Genomic DNA, 21845 nt, shown 5'->3' with positions numbered 1-21845 from the left:
CTACAAGCCCCGACATACTTCACGGCGCGGTGAGAAAGGGTGGGGGTGGTTAGCCCGGGCTTTTAAAAAATAATTTTGAGGCGGAGTGTTGGAAGAATCTCGGCCGCGCGTCACTGGACGGAGGGAGGGGGCGGGACTCCAGACGCGGCGCTGGGGCCCCAGCTGCGCGAGGCCTGGAGACGTTCGAGCGGAGCCTGTGCTCCCCCTCCCCCTGCGTTTTTCTCAGGGCCTTCCTAGGACCCGCGCGTGTCCATGGAAGGCGGAAACGGCTGCGGGGACCGTCTCCTTGCGAAGGGGTGTAGGACTCGCCGCCATGTCTGGGGGCTTCGAGCTGCAGCCGCGGGACGGCGGCCCCCGGGTGGCCCTGGCGCCCGGGGAGACGGTGATCGGCCGCGGGCCGCTGCTGGGAGTAAGTGTGGCAGGGGGGCTCTGCCGGACCCGGAGAGCCGTGCTAGGTCCTCGCTGTTTCTCGAAGCCCTACTCCCCGTTTCTGGCTTCCCCGCTACTACGGCCCTGCATGTCTGGATTTTAGAAGTCTGCGAGCAGCACGTTTTTCAGTCAACTTTAACCAACTCACAAACGTTTCCTTATGTTGCCTTTAAAAAGCACTGACTTGTATTATCGTTATTACAGTCTTACCCAGAGGTCGGCAAGCTCATGTCCCTGAGTCCCAATACAGCCTGTTTTTTTACCGGCCCACGTAGTAAGAACGGCTCTTAAGTTTTAAAACGTGAAATGTAAACAAACCAAAAGCTTGCTAGCCTTTCAGGGAGAATCATTGACCCAAGCAAGGGTTGAGGATATTGTCTCTTGGCCTGACAAGGTACAGTATTTATAGTAGACTCTGGTCCTTTACAGAAAAAGTTTGCCAACTTCTGATCTTAGCTTTCCTACAATAATTTCTTTTAAGCTTTTGGCCTTTTGTGGGACTGCATGAGCCTTACTGTAAGTCTTTTCCTATAATACCAGCAGCTAACCCTTATGTACTGTGTAATGTTCCTGGCGGTGATCTAAGGACTTAACCTATACCAACTTTATAACCCATTCAAAATCCTGTGAGTTAGGTGCTCTTACTATCTTCATTGTTCAGGTGTGAAAATGGAGCCCTAGAATGGTTATTTAAAGATTTAGGACACATAGTGCCACTGAGCTATATATTCTCCACCCTCCTTAGGATGTTTGAGAGTTAGAAAATTTTCCTGTTGCGTTCTGGAATCACATAGGTCTTTACATAAAACATGTATTATTGTCTTAACATTTAGCGTATCTTGTTTAGTGCCTACTTTGTGTAGCACATTTGCAGGTGGTAGCACTGTGGTGGAGATGTGGGTCTCTGCCTTCAAGGAGTTTTCTCAGGCTGTGGAGACAAACCGGTGTCAGTGAACTAGTATCAGAGTAAAGAGTGTGGATTATTACCCGGGTTCATCTCCAGTGCCCAAGTGGAACCCTTAGGCCTTAGGACCCTTCTCTGAGCAGGAAAAGGAGTGGTAATTGGGGGTTCTGATGAGGTCAGTCCTAAAGCTGTGTGTGTATATGTGTTCGTGTGCATGTGTGTACATGAAGTAAGGTATTGAGAAAGTTGAAGTTTACTTGCCGTTTATTTGTTTTATTTGTTATTAACCTATATTGTATATTTGTTTCCAGGATACAGGTCTGCAATTCATCAGTCTTTTTTTTTTTTTCTTTTAAGATTTTTATTTATTTATTTGACAGAGAGAGATCACAAGTAGGCAGAGAAGCAGGCAGAGAGAGAGGAGGAAGCAGGCTCCCTGCTGAGCAGAGAGCCCAATGCAATGGGGGGGGGCGGGCGGGGGGATGCAAGGCGGGGCTCGGGGCTCCATCCCAGGACACTGGGATCATGACTTGAGCTGAAGGCAGAGGCTTAACCCACTGAGCCACCCAGGCGCCCTGCAATTCATCAGTCTTACACAATACACCGCACTCCCCTCAACACATACTCTTGCCAGGGTCCACCACCCAGCCACCCCATCCTTCCCACCCCCCTCCACTCCAGCAACTCTTAGCTTGTTTCCTGAGATTAAGAGTCTTTTATGGTGCTGTTTATTTTTTTAACTGGACAAGTAATTACTTAAATGTTTCGATAACATTCTGTTACGTTTCTCCATAGTTTAATTTATACAAACATTTGAGAGAACTGCCTGAGAGGTTTGTTTTTTTTTTCTCCCACTCTTGTCTCTCTCTCTCTCTGTATATGAAATGTTACATCTGGTGACAGTTGAGTTTTGATTTGCTTAACAAATTGTATCACCAGTACAGAGTACTGTGAATCTGGTGAAAAGATTGATAAATTTAAGGTCTGTGTTTTATAAACGTAGCAACAGGTTACAGACCCTTTCATTGTTTGTAGCTTTATCTTTGTATTATAGGCTTGCTGAGGTGAGATGAGCATAGTTGGTTTCTGTCTTAAAATAAGACAGTAGAGTAGAAAGAGTATTAAGAGTAGTAGAAAGGAGTAGAAAGCTAGTCTATCTGGTCAGAATTTTACTTCTCCTTTTCAAATATTCAGTGATGAGATTCTCTTGCCAAGTTTGGCAGCTGTTAGAAGTGGTTATGAACAATGTCCTAACTGTGTTGGCAGGAAAAATTTGAAGAAGAAACAAATCAGGTTGTGGTTTTAAAGATTTTGGTACTGACATGTTTCTTCCTTTGCAGTGGTTAATCAACATGAGGGGGCGACAGGGTGGGTCAGTTGGTTAAGCATCTGCCTTCAGTTCAGGTCTGATCTCCAGGGTGTCCTGGGATTGAGCCCTGCCAGGCTCTCTGCCCAGTGGGGAGTCTGCTTCCTCCCCTCCCTCACCTTCTGTGCCCCCGCCCATAAATAAAATCTTAAAAAATGAACAAACAACGATGCAACATGAAGGCACTGTTTCAAACAGCAGAAATTCCAGTGAGGCTTTTTTTGTAGTGTGAGAGAGCAAAGACTTAGTTAAAGTAGGAAAATTCAGGTAGCTCATTGCAAGTTATTCATAATGATTGATTATTAATATGTGATGATTAATCATAATGATGATTTTGTAACTCACTTAACAAATCATGTTTTTTGGAGACAAGTTTCTCAAGCCTTCATGGTCATACAAGCATAAAGGTTTATGATTCCAGTGTTTAAAATGGATTTGGTGGTGAAACAATTTCATAAGAATGTCTTTACATTTTTACAGTGGCAAGAAGACAAAGATAACAGAGCACAGTGAAATTTAATTTTCTTGTGCCATTTGCTTTAGTGGGAGTCTACAGTGAACCCAGGGTCTTTGTTTACTAGGTTGTAATTCTGTTTTATGATCTATACCAATTAAAGGTTTTACGGCAGAATGAATCTCCATGGAATTATCCTGGGTGAAAGCAGCCAGTCCCAAAGGTTACTTATTGTATGAGTTTATTTACATAATGCTATTGAAATGATGAGTTATAAACATGGAGAACAGATTCCTGGTTGCCAGGAATTAAAAGAAGGGGGGAAGGGAGTAGGAGGGAGTTGGTATGGCTATAACACAGCAACATGGGGGATTTTTGTGGTGATGGAAATGTTTTGTATCTTGACTGTATCAATATCAATATCTAGTTGGGATATCATATCATAGTGTTACAAGATGTTACCACTGGGGAAAACTGGGGATATGGTACAAGAGATTTTTCTGTATTGTATCTTCTAATTATATGTGAACCTACAATTATCTTAAATAAAAAATAGATTTCTAAAAAAATGTTTTACAGTACAGCATCTCAAGCAACAGAGGACCTTTAGGCCCAATTATTTGCTTTATGGTTTTTTTTTCTTTTCTTTCTTTTTTTTTTTTTTTTTAAGAAGATTTTATTTATTTGACACACAAGTAGTCATAGAGGCAGGCAGAGAGAGAGGAGGAAGCAGGCTCTCCGCTGAGCAGAGAGCCTAATGTGGGGCTCGATCCCAGGACCCTGAGACCATGACCTGGGCCGAAGGCAGAGGCTTAATCCACTGAGCCTCCCAGGTGCCCCTGTTTTATGATTTTTCTTAAATAAAACTGATTAGTCTCTTTTTTAAAAGCCTTAAAAGAAAATTACCCTTAAAAGAAAACTACTATTTCTGATTTCAAATTTTCCTTTTTCTGTTTTTATAGGGTTTATATGACGCATTTCTTTCTGATCTTTTTCCTCCAAGGGAATAGGACAACATAGCTGTCTAGGTAGTCTTCCTAATGGCTGGTGTATGGAATTGACTGCTTTAACTGAAAAGAGAAGAGGCCCTCAGTTGTCAGTGGAGATAGTCAGGTGCTCTAGTATAGACTCTTTCCTGGCACCAGTTCACCACCCCAAGAATGCTCTAAGTGTCCTACAAAGTTTACACAAAGTAACCAGTAACTACTCTGGCCTGGACTCTGCATTATTTCTGCTTGTTGCAGAAGCTCACTAGCTGTTCTGGAATGCTGGTCCTACTTCCCAGGGATGTGCTAAGCACCCCTAGCTGCTGGATATTCCTCCCCTCTCCCACCACCAACTGCCTTGGTTATTGAGCCCAGTACAGTGCCTGGCACATAGTAGGCCTTCTTCCATGTCTCTCTTTTTCATTCTACCAACCCTCAAGAAGAGCTTACTTGTAACTCAGGTGTGAAAAGGATACAGAATTTATATAGTAAAGAAGTGGTGCTACCAACTGCTAAAGCCTATGAAGCAATGGATTAAATGCTTTCATGATGGATTCATGATGGATTAGATGTTAGCACTTTTTCTATTTTATTGAGTAATGACTTGGTAAATTCAGAAAATAGTTGAATATATACCCCCAGAATGGAGGGATGTAAGAGAAGTTGTTACTCTCAAGACACTACAGTTTCATAGGTATGAGAGACAGAGAAACAGGTAACTAAACACTGGTTGCAAATGGGAATGGGGACCGGAGCCAGGCAGGCACCTTGAGTAAGTGAAATTGGAGGGAGGGAGAAAAACAGGGATTATGGTAACTAAAAGCAGTGTTATATTTGACAACTGCCTCAGTTTTGGGAAGGCCACAAGGAAAGGGATCTGTAATGTGGTCCCTGCTCTTCACCCCATGCCTAACTGGTAACAGTGTCCTATTGTTATTTTCAAGAGTAGTAAGAAATCTGGATTTCTAAGCATAACCTCTGACTTTTGAAAGGTCACATTTAATTAAAAGTTTGTTTCAGTATCATGAGCCAAACAGAAAAGAATGTTCCATGATACAAAGAGGTATAAGAAGAAACTCTCAGTTAAGATGAGGCTTCAGGGAAGGTTTCGTGAACTCAGTGACGTTGAGCTGAATTTGAAGTGTCAGAACAGTTAGAAGTTTGGTAGGTTAGAGTGGATGGTAGAGAGGGAAAGGCCCTTCAGTCTAAGGGAATGTATGATCTATGGTTTCCCGGCTCTGTGATGGAATGTGTATGACATTGGATGACTTGATAAGTCCTGACTAGGCTTGTGGGATAATCACATTACATCACTGTTCCCCTTTAACTTTTAGGGACATTGTTGCTTAGTTTTAGGTTCATAGCAGAATTGAGTGCAGAGTACAGAGAGTTTCTGTATATACCTCTTCCCCCATAACTTCCCTATCAACATTTCATACCACAGTGGTTTATTCGAAGAACCTATATTGACTTGTCATTATCATCCAAAGTCCATAGTTTAACACTAAGGTTCACTCTTGGTACACATTCTTTGGGTTTTATCAAATGTGTAATGACTCATTTGACTATTATAGTATCACACAGAATAGTTTCACTGCTCTAAAAGTGCTCTGTGTTCTGTCCTTTCTCTCCCAACCTCTGGCAACTACTGAACTTTTTACTGTCTCCATAGATTTACCTTTTCCAGAATATTATATAGTTGGAATTATACAGTATGTATATATAGACTTTTAAAGATTGGTTTCTTTCATTTTTTAAAAAAAGTATTTTATTTATTTGAGAGAAAGGGACAGAGAGAGCAAGACTGGGGGCAGGGCAGGGAGAGGTAGAGGGATAAGTAGATTCCCTGTGGAGCAGGAGCTCCATTCTAGGACCCTGAGATCATGACCTGAGCCAAAGGCCGACCTTAACTGACTGAGCCACCCAGGTGCCCCTAGATTGGTTTCTTTCAAATAGTAATGTGTGTATAAGGTTCTTCATTGCTCTTTAGTGATGAGTAATAGTCCATTATCTGGATGTTCTTTAGTTTATTCCTTTACCTGCTGAGGATATCTTGGTTATTCCCAGTTCTGGCAATTATGAATGAAAGCTGTTATAGACATCCATGTGCAAGTTTTTGTGTAGACATAAGTTTTCAGTTCATTTGGGTAAAAACACCAAGGAGCTCAGATGCTGGATCATATGGTAAGTGTGTGTTTAGTTTTGTAAGAAGCTGCAACTGTCTTTGAAGGTGGCTATATACCGTTGTGCATTCCCATCATCAATGGATGATTTCCTGTTGTTCCACAATCTCACCAGCATTTTGTGTTGTCAGTGATTTGGGTTTTGGCTATTCTGATAGGTGTATAGTGAATTACTTTTCTTGTGTGTATATATATATGTACGTAAGTACACACACACACACATACATATATATTTATTTCTAAATCAGTCTCTCTAAACTGTCTCCTGGATATTACTCAACCTGAATATACCATCTTCTCACATGCCTCCATACCTCTGTTTGAGCTCTTTCCTCTGGTAATTTGATTCTTTTGGTAGCATTTGGGTATCTGTATTTTTAAGAACTCTGAAGATGATTTTGTTGCAAAATCAGAGTTGGAAACCTCTTGTAGACACATGAAGAATGCTTCGCACAGAGTAATTCCTTAAGAAATATCTGCCGAACTGAATTAAATAACTTTGCAGAAACTTTACCAAAGTCTCAAGAGGGAATTTAAACCCGGTTTTGTCTGAGTTTTGTTTCTGTTTTTACTCATTATGTTATTCTTGATAAGGACGATTCTTGATAAGGACGATTCTCACATTTGTGTAGCATTCACTTTGCAAGTAGCATTGCAAGCCAGACAGGTTGGGTGAGTTCAGATTTCAGTGATATCGGGTCAGCACAGGTCCATCATATTGGCTGACCATTCAGCAACCTTGACTTAGGAGCTCAGAAGGTATTGGATTTTACTTTTTAAAATCTAAGTGATCCATATTTCACCAGTATTGTGGATTAAATAGATGCTTGTGAGATAGCCTGATAACCTAACTACTATTATACCATTAGTCTTGTGGGAAAGTATTTCACAAGTTTCAAAGACCCATTTCATTAATTATAACCTTTTAAAGTGAGCTTACTGGAATCTGTCTAGAAAGCCTCTGGCAAAAATCAAGTTTGTTTCCTCAAAATTGCCCTTTGTTAATATTTAAAAAAAATGACCTTTGGTACATTTGAAGTGTAATAATATTAAACACTTTGTATCAACTAACTTTTGCCCTGTTGAGGAATAAGATGGACTTATCCAATGTTATGACAGAGTCTCAGTTTGATTGAGCTCTGGAGTGTGTCCTTCATCTGATAACTTTAAAACACTCTTGATAAGAAAATTACATGGTTTGTCAGCTGGTTCACAGTAACCAGCCTCCCATCCAAGTTACTAACCAGACCCCACGCTGCTTAGCCTCTGCGATCAGATGAGACTGGGTGTGTTCAGGGTGGTATGGCCGTAGACTATAGTAACGAGTCTCCACTTAATTCAAGTCTTAATTTTAGATTTTCTTTACTTGCCACATACACAACTTTGAGGAAAATATTTTATGTAAATTATGTCTGAAATAGATGCTGTACTTCTTTAGGATTATGCATTTTCTCATAATACTCAAATCCCACACCAGAGGGCTGTTTATTTTTCTCTACCACAAAAGTTTGAATTTGTCACTTTTTAATTTCTCTGTTGTATTTATGTATTTATTTATTTATTTATTGTCTGTTGTTGATAGAGCAAACCAGATAATTTTGTGTGATAGCACTATAAGTTATAAAGTATTATACAAGAAAAATTTAGCCTTTGGTGTGTTATGTAATTCATACTGGAAAAAATGAATCTTCCCTCTTTTCTGTTCATTTATGTTTATAGGAGCCAGTTTACCTGGGGACATTGTATTTATGAGATATATTATACCTGTCTGTGATATTCAGAAATTTCTTTAGGGAAGCATTTTAAGAAAAATTAACTGCTGTTGGCTTTTCAGTAAATATATAGAGGCAAAAGTGAAATGAAAGGTACCATTGTATTCTGTTTCAGGCTCCAGTAGCTTTTCACTTTTACTTTATTCAGGTTTGTTTTTTATTTTTTGAATGTTGGAAATAATAAACAAATAGGTCAGAGACCTTGATTCAAAACATCCAGGCATTTCTGCTAGTAGCATAAGGATATCTTCATTTTGTTTGACTTCAGTAAATGCCAAAAATAAATATTTGGCAAACAAATCACAGTTCTTTTATGTTCATGTCTTGTATTTTAGCACAAACTTCATGTCTTAAAAGCGAGGCATGAAGACAAAGAGAAAGGACCTGTCCTTATCATAATGCATGAAACATTCAGTTTAGAACCAGAAAATCAGAGATAAGAGATCTACATTTTATTGATACAACAGTGATACAAAAATAGTCCTGTTCCCATTCAAGAAACAATATGAAGAATTCAAATAAAAAGGGTTGGTTTGTTCTGTAGTATCTGAAGAAGAATTGCTGTCATTTTATCTGTTGTTAACAAAGGCTAGGGGTGGGTGCTTGGATGGCTCAGTGGGTTAAGTGGCTGCCTTCAGCTCAGGTCATGATCCTAGGGTCCTAGGACTGAGCCCAGAGCAGGCTCCCTGCTCAGTGGGGAGCCTGCTGCTGCCTCTGCCTGCAGCTCTCACTCTCCCTGCTTATGCTCATGCTCTCTCTCTTTGTCAAATAAATAAAATATTTTAAAAAACAAAAACAAAGGATGGGGTGATTTCAGCATTACCTGCTAGCCTGTGTATTCTTTAGCTCCTGCTGTATGCTATGCAATTTTTTTACTATTAAAAAAATTGGGGGGGGGGCTTGAATGTTCAATTTGGTTAGCTTCTCTGTTTTCTAATATTCCTTCTCTGACTAGCTGAACATAAATTTATTATTAGATGTCTAGTATCAATATAACTATTGTCAGAGTAAAGGATATTAATCATAATTGCTTTTGGCAACAAGAACAGAAATGTGACAAACAGCAGTTTAATCAAACTGAGTTTTCTTTTGTAAGAGAATCTCTGGAGCAGTCAGTCCAGGGCCAGTGCAGATACTCAAAGAATGGGCTCTTCTGCTTTCTTCCTTTTTCATCCGTTGCAGGTGGCTTTCATGCCTGCAGGCTGTACCTTAAAGTGTCCCATTTACACAGTAAGAAAAGGGAAAGTCAGCGGGCAAAAAAAGTCCATGCCAGGTGAACCTGTTCCTTGTTATCATGAAGACTGTAATTTTTCCAGAAGCTCCACTGTTTTAAAATAACATAGATTTTGTTGTTTTGTTTAGGAATGGTGAGGCCAACAGATTAGAAGATGATTGGCATTGAAAAGATAATTTATTATTCACAGTTCCCAAGAGACAGAAAGACACACAGTGTCATGTGGGGCCACATGAGGTTGGTTGAAGGTAGAGGCAGAGCAGGGGAACTGCAGGAAAAACTTTCTTACGGTTTTCTCAGCAATGGATGGGCAGGGCAAGGCTAGAAGGTATAGGATGGTCTAGTTTGAATAGTTTTATGGGGCTCTGAGCTGTAGGGCCTGTCCCTAGTTGTCTGATGCCTAGTCCTGGGGTGATTGGGGCAGCATAAGAGCCAGGTAGAGCCATAATTGGGAGTACAGGCTTCAGATTGGTTAGTTTGCTTATGAAAGGTATCCTTGCAGGTGAGTCATTTACTGTCTTTAAGAAGCCCATAACCCTGGGGAGAGATAGTCTTTCCTTAGTCCAAGATGCCAATATCAAAACATTAGATGCGGAAACTAGAAAATCTGGTTAATACACAACTCTTAACATCCTTTGTTAGAACCTGTCATTTGGCCATCCATAGCTACAGGGAATTCTGGGCATTTGGATATTTTTAAATGAGTACATTGTTATCCTAAATAAAACTGGAATAAATATTAGTACTGAAGAAGAAATGAATAGCTATTGATGAAGCAACTAGTAGCAACTGGTACACAATGTCACATGTGAAGAAAAAGGCATCTAACAGTATAGGTGTAGTTTAAATCATAAGTTGCAAATTCAAATGCCTGCAGAGGCCAGGTATACTGTAGTGAAGTGTGTTCAGGGGAAGATTGTAGGGAGTGCTGGGGACTGTGGTGAGATGGAAGGTACATATACTTTTCAAAGCAAAACTTGAAAAAAAGAAACAAAAACCTGAATGAAAAGCCTGACTACCAGTTTATGGTGCCTAGTCTAAAACAAAGAGGTTTACAAAATTACAACTAAATAGGAGGCTTATTAATTTTACTGAAGTTACTGTACATAAAATTATACTTCATTTATGTTATTTAGCAATCACATACTACATTTTCTAGATTATTTATTTTTAGAGAGAGGGCACATGCTTGTGTGAACAGGGGGAGGGGCATTGGGGAAGAGAGAAAATAATCTTAAGCAGCTCCACACGCAGGGAGGGGCCACATGCTGAGCCCTATGTGGGGCTCATTTCTCACAACTGAGATCATGACCTTAGCCGAAATCAAGAGTCAGAGGACTAACTTGGCTGAGCCACCCAGGTGCCCTGAAATTGTTGACGCTGTTGTGTGGTCACTTTGGGAAGGTGGAGTTTGTCAGACTTCTTCAGTGAAGACACAGTTCTTGTTGTGAGTAATTTCTGCAGTGACGTTTTGAGACTTCAGAATATTCTTTTTCCCATCAAGCACTCACCTGAAAGTTAACATCCATTGATCCTTTACTGAGTCAATTATTATATTTGTAGTTACAAAATAGTGATCTTCTGATTCCATCATTTCTTCTTCATCAGTTGGCATTCTTTTATGAATAAGAGCTTTTCCTCCCAGCCCTGGCCCCAGCTCCTTTTTTTCTTTTCTTTTTCTTTTTTCTTTTTTTTTTTTTTTAAGATTTTATTTATTTATTTGACAGAGAGAGAGAGAGATCACAAGTAGGCAGAGAGGCAGGCAGGGAGAGGAGGAAGCAGGCTCCCTGCCGAGCAGAGAACCCCATGCGGGCCTCGATCCCAGGACCCTGGGACCATGACCCGAGCCGAAGGAAGAGGCTTTAACCCATTGAGCCACCCAGGCGCCCATCCTTTCTTGAGTTCAGTATGAACTCATGGATTATTTTGTATTCAAAGTGTGTTGTATTCCATTATTATCATTATTCGTATTGGTGCCCAGATTGTTCCCAGTTTTGCTGGACCGTTAAGCTGCTGGATGTGAGATATATTTTCATTATTTCCCAATCAAGGTGTCACTATTTGGAGGAGTTATCTTATCTGTGCCCCACTACACCTAGTTTCCCACTCCCTCTCTTTTTTTCTCCCAGTTCACTTGACTTTCTGTTCCAGCATAGTAAAATTTGGTTGCATTTCGTGTTTCTTTCCCCTCTTACATGTAAAACTTGTGGTAATCTCTGTTTCCTAGTTGCGCTTTAGATGTGAATATAGGTGACTTTATTTGTTCTATTTGTTGATCTCTGATTTTTTATGTGGTGCAATTAGTATTTAGGTGGCTACAGTTATTTGATAGGAAATTGGAATTCCTCTATTTTAATTATTTTTGTGGCTTTCTAAAATGTGAAGTGTCTCATTTTCAAATGAAGTTTTCATTTAAACACGATAATCAACAAGTAAACTTGGTTAAATATTTAGTAACATATGAAGTATGTAATGCCTTTTGTCCCTAGACTCATTAGCTTCTAGCCAGAGCAATCTTTTTGAGTCTTTGGGTTTCTTCGGTTTTCTATAGCTTGGTTGTTCCACTTGCAGACCAACATCAGTCATTTTTCCCCATTGTCAGCCAATGCACCATCTACTAAGCCCTATCCACTTCATTGTCTACTGGGAGTAGAGAATTAGAAATTCAGACGAGATTGGGTGCATTCAGGGCGGTATGGCCATAGACTCTTGGGAATTCCAGTAACATATCTTGTTAGACTTGGCTATGACATTAGAATAAATAGGACCAAATGAAACCTGAAGATCTTCTGGAGTTTTATTTAGGGCTTGATTTCTCAGAATGTCTATTTGCTTAATAAATAGTCATTCTGCCTTTTTTCCAGTTCTTTAGTAGTTTAGTTTACTACTACTACTGTCTAGTTTAGACAGTTAAGCTGGTGGTAAATACTCTAAAAAATATATTTTATGTAATGAGGGAGGCAATAAAGTGTTAAAAGGAAGATTGTCTCTAGAATCAGATTCCTTCTGTTAAAGTCTAGTCATGCTTATTGGCTGTGTAACTTTGAGTAGTTGCTTAACCTCTTTGTACTTTCATTTCTCACTTATAAAATAAAGATAATAGTGTCTTTTCTGCAGGTTTTGTGGATATTAAAAAATGATACCTGATGAATGATAGGACAGCACCTTGGTCTCGATAAACAATTACTATTACAGTTAATATAGTAGTTAAGAATATATGGATATTTACTCTGCTTAAGGAGCAGTGATCTTTGCTGGGATTGAGCCCTGCATTAGGCTCTCTGCTAGGCAGGGATCCTGCCCTGCTTCCCCCTCCCCACCCCACCAGCCTCTCTGCCTACTTGTGGTCTTGTCAAATAAATAAAATCTTTAAAAAATAAATAAACCTTTAAAGAAAATGAAGCAGGTCATCAGATCTTTAGGATAATCTATTTATGACCTAGCCTTCACATACCCTCTACCTTCTACCACCCCACAACCATCCTGAAATCAACATAAGCTCTAATGATAATTCGTTAAAACTGTAAGTTTACCATAGAGGGAACATAAATTATTATTTTTTAACTTATTCATGATTTAGCCATACAGTTTAAAAGGGACTGTTATAGGTAAATGCCCAAACAATATTAACTTTAAAGACTCTTTAAAGAACATTTTTTAAATGTTCTATAGAAATGCACAGCTTGCCATGAAATGACATTGTTGTGGAATGAAATGTCCACTAGAGGGCATATTATGCCTTCATAATTTTTTCATGCCAGTGTCAGGAAAGCCTCCTTCAAAGAAAGACTGAGATAGGAAAAGTCCAGTATTGCTTCCTGCAAAAATATAGTTCGGAAGAGAAAGAAACTGAAGCTGTACTATTAAAGGAACCATCATTGCATACCATGGTTTTATATTTGACAGTCTGCTGCTCAATTGGTTAGAAAATCAATTTGTATTATTGAGTCTTACTACCCAAGTTAGAATTAGAAGCTTCTTACTCCCTGACACAGAGTAATTTTCTTTTCTTGAAACTGTTTCTAAATGATTATATGCAGGTATAGAATCATACATGACTTCTCCCCACATACTTATTTTATTAACGAGTATAGATTTGGAGTGCTACCTGCTTGAGGAGTGGCCTACACAAGTTACTTAAGTTTCAGTTCTCTAGACTTTCAATTTCCAAATTTGTAAAATGTGAATAAACCTATGGCAATATTATAGTGAATCTCAGCATTTAAGTGAATGTTCTGTGTAAATGATAGAATCTGTGCACATGGTAAAGTGGGTTATCAGGCAACTGCTGTTGTTTTTGGCCGCAAAGGCACATGATGGGGGAGAATATAGGAACCTCCAGTTTCCTTCTCTCCTTTCTGATAGAATAGATTATTAGTTTATATTTACTTTTCTGAGGAGTGGTGGTGTGGCTCAGCCCATTAAGCGTCTGACTCTTGATTTCAGCTTAGTCTTGATCCCAGGTTTGTAGGTTCAAACCCTGTTTTGGGCTTCGCCTTGGGTGCAGGGCCTACTTTAAAAAAAAAAAAAAAAGTAATATATTTACTTTTCTGAACTAGCCATTGTGGCCAACAATGTGTATATTTTAAGTGGGCTACTTTTAAGATACTTTATTTTAGAGAATGTTCTAAAAATTAACTGTAGCTATTGCAAATACACCTATATGGAATTCATTCCACTGTGAGGTCTATTTTTATACAGTCATTGTCTTACATGCAGAACTGCTCTCTGTTTAAGAAAAATGAATGAGTACTGATTCCTGGCACTTTCACATTTTTTCAGGTTTTTGCAGAACTGATGGGTTTAATTGAATTAGGCATTGCTGTAGTCTGTTTTTACCGATAATTTTGGTCTTGAAATGGATAATATCAGAGTTGAAGTGATCAAGAGGTGGGCCAGATAATTATGACATTAAGGAAAGTTTGTGCATAAAATGTTATTATTATGTATCTGCCAGAAATAGTAAAGGAAATCTTAACTATTATGTTTATAGCCTTGCAGGGAAGGCTCAATTGGCAATTTCAGCATTTAAAGTACAAGTGATTTCTAATCTTTGGTATGCAGAAATGCTTGTGAGCATAAGTAGAACACTCTTGGTTCAAAACAGGAAGCAAATATATTCAATATATGTTATTATATATTAGTATATGTGTATATATTGTATTATAAACACACACACACGGATATGTAAATGATAATCTCTCCTTCACTGTAAATATTTGATTTTCATCACTTTCCCTCCCACCCTCCTGTTCTCTTAACTACTTAACTGATGGCTCTAGGGCTCTGTTGCTGGTCTGCCTGACCCTAAAAGTTGCAGTCACCCTTTTATATTTACCAGACTGCTGCTCTTTAAATCCTTTTGTCATCATAACATACTATGTATTTCTTGTATTTAAAAGGTTTTCTAATAAATATACCATATATAGATTTTTTTTCTCATTTTATGAATTCTATTGATAAGAATCCTCACAGAATACTTATCTCGAATGGAAACTATGATAAAAGGCTTTGGAATGTGTTAGATTCCAAGTCTGAGTCTCTGCTCTGCCATTTATTCTTCTTAAGACCTTGGGCAATTCCTTTAATCCCAGAGTTGTTTCATCATCTGTTCAGTGAAGACAATCATTTTAATACACAGTTGCTAAGTGACTATTTCATATCTAACCTACTAATTTTAGAAACTTTGCTCTTGGTTTTGTTGTTGTTGTCGTTGTTACTGTTGTTTTTTTATGGAGGTAGTCGTATTTGAAATGTTAATTTTTTTCCCCCATAGGTAACAGACAAGAGAGTGTCCAGAAGACATGCCATTCTTGAGGTGGTTGGTGGTCAGCTTCGAATCAAACCGGTATATATGTTATTCATGAATTGTTTTTAACTTTTTGCCTCTCACCTTTTTTCAGTTCCTGATTAAAGTGGCTTATTTTTAAGGTTATGGAAATAGGGAGTGATGTCAGAATGAATATATCCTTATTTCTAGAGGATAATTGGGAGTTAAATATCTAAACTATTTATTTATTTTCCTGTAAGGCAGTGCTACATTTATCTAGTTAGAATTTCAGTGAAAGGGGCACCTGGGCGGCTCAGTGGGTTAAGCCTCTGCCTTCAGCTCAGGTCATGATCTTACGGTCCTGGGATCGGCTCTCTGCTCAGGGAGCCTGCTTCCCCCTCTCTCTCTACCTGCCTTTCTGCCTACTTGTGATCTCTCTCTCTGTTGAATAAATAAATAAAATCGTTAAAAGAAAAAAAAGAATTTCAGTGAAAGCTAACTACCAGTTCATGTATACATTATGACTGGGTATTACAACTAAGATCCTATAAGAAAGCCTATAACTATATAATGGTTTGTTTGAAAGAGGTGAAGTAGTGACTGAAGTCACTTAAATGTTACAGGATTGTACCTTAATAGATTTCTGTACCTCTGTGTGTAGAATTGAATAATTCTAAAATTTAGACCTTATTAAATTTTAGGGTTGCATAAATAATTTTAATTTGAAAGTTCTTATTGAGGACTTACATTTTAATTGCTTGCTTTATAGTTTAAGCACTGATATATTGTAGGGATATCCGTTTCTGAGGATATACTATGTGATTATTCCTTTCCATTTGCACAGTGTGTTGTATAGGAGAATAGAATATGTGTACCAGGGTCCATCTGTTTTGGAGTAGATACTGTGGTGGTAAAATTATTATGGAATGAAATTCATTAATTTGTAACATTTTTAAACCTATTTGTATTTCCATCTTATATATGTACAGCTGCCTTTATTTATCATTAGTTCTTTCTTTTACATGTAAAAGTACTTTTATTATCCTATGTTGAGCTGTTTCCAAACATGAGAAGTATCCTTTTAATTCTGGCATTGGAAAAGTTTTGAATAAAGCTGAATTTACCCCATCTCGATTAAATAGATACTTGAAAAAAGGTTTGTATATCATTCTGCATTGTCTTATCTTGAAAAGTGCTGATAGCTACAGTCATCTCTCCTGTGGGAGCCCATTTATTTACCATTAGCTGTTCATCTCTGAATCCTCTCCAACTATCCTCTTCTTAGATGACTTTCTAGATCATAAACTTGTTGAATATAGGAACACTGACCCATCTTTGTATCTTTAGTATCTAGCGTATGCTGAGCACATCATAGGTACTTAATTCATATTTGTGAATGCATGAAGAAATGCTGCAGTGAGAACTATATGTTGCACTTTTAAAAGTGGAGATAGCATGAATTTTTACAAAATTATGTTAGTTCTAGCACATAATTTCTAACACTATTTCCATGAACAACTATGACCTAAAATAAACAAGTTTATTTTTATTGTTATTGAAGCATATTGAGGTAGAGTATATAGGAGTCTCTAAATTCCCATCCTGACTTTTCTGATAAAGCATATCATTACTTGATATTTACTTTTTTCAAAATAGTAATTACAGCAAAAATACACTTGGCTCCTCAAAGAATACCTACAACTGAATACTTACTACATTATTTAGATTTACTACTCTTTATCATTCACATTAACGAAATGGAGACCTTCTGGTGAGTATGTACTTTTTGGAAAATGTAACATCTAAATAGTCCTTGATGATTAGATTTCTAGTTATTTTTGATACCAAAGCAGGGAATATCAGCTCCTGCAAGTAGGTTTGTAGACTTTTCTAGATTTGCATTATTAGTATTCAAATCCTACTACGTATACATATATCACAGAAATTAATCAATAAGCCAAGACTATTCTTTAGTCAACTTATAAGACAGATCCTTGGTTTATACCTGTAATTCCTGATATTTTCGAAGCTTTGCTTTTGTTTCAAATAATATCTGCAAGATTTGTCGTAGCAGAAGAATTGTAGACAATGACATGATCCATTTTGAGAACTCAGCACATTTATTTGTAAGCAGATTAATCAGCTGAATTGTGAAGAATTGAATAACTATTAGATTTCTTTTTACATTTTTATTTACTCAGTGCTAAGAAGAAACCCTTCTTTTTTTTTTTTTTAAAGATTTTTATTTATTTGACAGACAGATCACAAGTAGGCAGAGAGGCAGGCAGAGAGAGAGAGAGAGGAGGAGGCAGGCTCCCTGCTGAGCAGAGAGCCTGATGTGGGACTTGATCCCAGGACCCTGAGATCATGACCTGAGCCGAAGGCAGAGGCTTTAACCACTGAGCCACCCAGGCGCCCCAGAAGAAACCCTTCTTAAAACAAAAGTTACACAGCCTTAAATTTTTTATGTATACAAGGTATGCCATTTGGGAAACCATCATTTTTACTAAAGTGTTAATATTGAAAAACTTACATATATTTTTTTCTCAGTGTTAATCAGGACATTTATATTAAAAACTAGAATTTTTTCCAGATTGGCTTAATAAAGATGCTTAACTGGAGTTGTGTCTATACTTGGATGAAAAGTATTCAGATTTATTTTGATCTTCTATGACTATTCAAAAAAGTAGTAATAATATAAGTATACTTAAAACTTTGTTAATAGAAAATTCTTTCTTTGAGTTAAACTTTATTTTTTGTGAAATGGGTCAAATTTCTACATGAGAGTTTAACAATTTTTAATTAAAAGAAGGTATCTTTTAGAGAACACCTTTCTTCTTTATTTACTTGGTCTTGAATTAGACTGTACTAATGTAAAACAACTATAGGAAGTCAACGAGTATCTTTTGAGTATCACAGGGTGGTAGATACAAAATTAGAAGGTAGAGCCAAAACTCCGCATGACATTATAGATATGAAACTAAAATTTGTTATAATTATTTATTTACACCTTTGTTTATACTTTTCTTTTAAATGTTATTTAATATAACGTGAACTTTCTAGTAAATGTAATCTTATATACTTGGGAGAAAGATAAATATTTTTTACCCTTTTCTTGGTAGCATTATTTTTGACAGCATAGAATATTAAGGCCTTCTGAAGAATGCATAATATTATATAGTCAGCAAGTTGTCAAATGGGATTTCGAACTGAGGTTCTTTGAAATCTATCTAAGGTTTGTTTGTTGTTGTTTTTTTCCCCATTATATTTCCCAACTCCGGATTCTTTTGCCATTTGGTATTCTCTTCTATAAAAAAAAATTTCTTGTAGTTAAAAGTAACTTGATTTTTCTTCACAAGAAATTTTTTTTTAAAGAGTTTATTTATTTGACAGAGATCACAGGTAGGCAGAGAGGCAGGCAGAGAGAGAGGGGGTGGGAAGCAGGCTCCCTGCTGAGCAGAGAGCCTGACATGGGGTTCCATCACAGGAACCTGAGATCATGACCTGAGCTGAAGGCAGAGGCTCAACCCACTGAACCACTCAGGCCCCCCCACAAGAAATTTTTGTGCCTTCAGTTGAACAGAATTTTACAACTGAAAGCAATCTTGGGTTCAGTCTTATGTATGTGGGAATTTGATTTGGGCCAGAGCTGGCATTGCTTATCATTGGACAAGATGACTTTTCATCAAGAAATGGTACTGGGAGAGTATGTTATTTGTCTGAGGGAAAAAAATTAGATCTCTACCTCAAACCATACATACAAATCAGTTTTAGGTGGTTTAAATGTGAAAATCAAAACTATAAAACTCTTGGAATATATGGGAAAAAATCTTGGTGGCCTTAAAGGAGGGAAGTGGGGGCACCTGGGCTCAGTGGGTTAAGCCTCTGTCTTTGGCTCAGGTCATGATCCTAGTGTCCTGGGATTGAGCCCCGCATCGGGCTCTCTGCTCAGCAGGGGGCCTGCTTTCCCCCTCTCTCTGCCTGCCTCTCTGCCTACTTGGGATCTCTCTCTGTCACATAAATAAATAAAATATTAAAAAAAAAATAAAGGCGGGAATAGTTTTAAAAGAAAGACTGAAAAAAAAATCCAATTACAGGGGCACCTGGCTGGCTCAGTCGGTTAAGCATCTGCCTTTAGCTCAGGTTGAGATCCTGGGATCCTGGGATTGAGCCCTGCATTGGGCTCCCTGCTCAGTGGAGAGTCTGCTTCTCCTTCCTTCTGCTTTCTGCTCCCCCTGCTTGTGCGTGCTCTCTCTCTGTCAAATAAATAAATAAAATCTTTTTAAAAATCCAGTTACATTAAAATTAAGAACCTTTGCTTATCAAGGATTATAATAAAAATGATAAGTGTAACAGGAAGAAGTTATTTAAAACACATATAATTGACGAAGGAATTATATTCAAAATATATAGCAAATGCCTTCAATCAGTGAGAGAAAGATAAACAATCCCATAGAAAAATGGGCTGAAGACTTGAATGGCACATTATAGAGTTGGAAATCTGACTGTAAACATGGAAAAGGTACTCCGCCCTCTTATTAAATAGAGAAATGAAACTGAAACTGCAGTGAGATACTAAAACCCAACAGATTGCAAAAATGAGAAGTCTAACAATTTGAAGTGTTAATGAGAATGTAGAAGAAGTAGAATAGTTATAAAGTTTGGGTGGGAGCTTAAATGTTGCAGCCACTTTAGAGAGTAGCTTGACTTATTTCCTAAAGATGAAGGAATGCATTCCCTACAAGTCAGACCTCACACACACATATGTACTAATAGATGTGTACAAGAACCTGAAGGGCAAAATTGCTTATATCATAGGGGCGCCTGGGTGGCTCAGTGGATTAAGCCGCTGCCTTCGGCTCAGGTCATGATCTCAGTGTCCTGGGATCGAGCCCCGCATCGGGCTCTTTGCTCAGCGGGAGCCTGCTTCCTCCTCTCTCTCTGCCTGACTCTCCACCTACTTGTGATCTTTCTCTCTGTCAAATAAATTAAAAAAAAAAATTGCTTATATCATAGCAAAAACTAGACACAACATTAATTTCCATCGACAATGGAATTGATAAATATATTGTGATATATTCATTTAATGAAATATCCTACAACAATGAAGATAAATTATAGTGAAAACATAAATATGGATTAGAGTTGGAACATGATAATGATAAAAGCAACCTTGGAAGAATATATACAGTATAGCTTCATTTATATAAGATTAAAAATTCTACAAAATAAAACATTACATTCACTGTCATAAGCTTAGGTGATAAAACCATGAAGAAAATTGCCTAAGGAAGTGACAAATACAACAATTGGTATAATAATTATCTCTGAGGAACTGAGAAGAGACTGGGATATGGAAAGACTCGAAAGGGACATCAAAAGTTAATACACATTTTCTGAAACTGTGTGGTGGGTCCACACATAGTATCTAAAATGTATTATGTTTTAAAAAAATTTATGATGGAATCCTTATGACATGAAGAAGGTGTAGAGAATAGTATGGTGTGGTTGCAGTTCGTTCTGTAATGCCAAACTACCAAACATTGGGAGGCATGAAAAAGTGTATTTTTTTAAAGATATGTACAATTCTAGTACTAGAATTTGATTTTGCATTTAGAACAATATTTAATTGGGTTTTGAATTTTATCCCACAAATTGTTTATACCTTACCAGTTGAAGGAAAACTGCTTCTTGGACTTGGTGATGTATGCATAGGTCCTTTGCTTTATGTAATGCTTGATTTCTTTTTTATGTTAATGTAATTTCAACAAAATGCCTCTCTCCTTGAAATTATATTTATTTATTTATTTATACTGATTTATATAGCTGCTTATTGTACCTATACCTTCAAGGTGCGATTTAGAGAAATTTTAGAAAAACTCTAAACTGACCTTAATTGTGAATGGAAATGTTAAGGTCTTGAAAATAATGAGGTAGACGAGTGACTAATAATTCATTAATTTTACCTTAATGTGTGCTAAATATCATTTATTCTCTGTTCTCTAATCAGTCACAAATAAATTGGTCTTCTAAAGCAGGCTATGTATACAACTGTGATAAAATTTTGAGACAAGTTTTACTTTAAAAAGTTTTTGTAAACTTCTTTAAATGAGTTAGAGCAAATGTTTTGTTACAATCCTTTCTGTAGGTTGTGTACTCCTCCAAATTATGTTTAAGTAATTAAATATTTTCTGCTTTCCTTCAAATTAGAATTCCAATCAAATAGAAATGTAACTTTGACAATGATTGATGAATGCGATTAGGGCATTTACTAATTTGTACTTTTAAATTGGATGAATTTGTCTTTTTTTCCTCTAACATTTCCTTTTAAAAAAGCTCTAGCTTTCAGCAGTTCTTGGAAATAGTGCATGAGGAGATAATGTTAGCTCATGAGGAGATGATGTTAGCTTTTTTGTGTGTCATTTAAATTTAATCTACTGTCTGGTATCAGCGGGAGAAAATGTATTATAAAGGCAAAGCGACTGTGCTGTCTGTAAATCACTGCATCACCAGTGGTTAGTTATTTCCTCTGGGTAAATTCATAGCTGTCAATGCTTTTATTTCATTTTAAGAAACTCTTTTTGTTTCTTGGGTGATTGAGGGAGTAGTTCTATAACTACATGTAAGTTGCAAAGGATTAGATATGTTTTTGCCACTTGGTTTAATCTTCAAAATATACATCTTTGGGTGACTGTGTTTTTTCTTGGCGTAGTAAAATTCCCGAGTTGTGATTGTTTTTCTTCCTCA

At 37.5% G+C, this 21845-nt stretch overlaps 1 protein-coding gene across 1 annotated transcript in view; it reads left to right on the top strand.

The window, feature by feature from the left end:
• The first annotated feature begins 61 nt into the window (after positions 1-61).
• Positions 62-21845, top strand: part of APLF (aprataxin and PNKP like factor) — a 78112-nt gene continuing 56328 nt past the window's right edge. The window contains exons 1-2 of the mRNA XM_082744117.1: positions 62-409; positions 15105-15176. Coding sequence (XP_082600243.1) covers positions 314-409; positions 15105-15176 — 168 coding nt within the window. The 5' untranslated portion in view covers positions 62-313. The remainder of the gene's footprint in view (positions 410-15104; positions 15177-21845) is intronic.

The sequence above is a fragment of the Mustela nivalis genome (assembly GCF_964662115.1).
Source record: "Mustela nivalis genome assembly, chromosome: 8".
In the NCBI taxonomy this organism is placed as follows: Eukaryota; Metazoa; Chordata; class Mammalia; order Carnivora; family Mustelidae; genus Mustela; species Mustela nivalis.
Note: the sequence above shows the minus strand (reverse complement) of the source record. Positions and strands in the feature narration are given on the sequence as shown.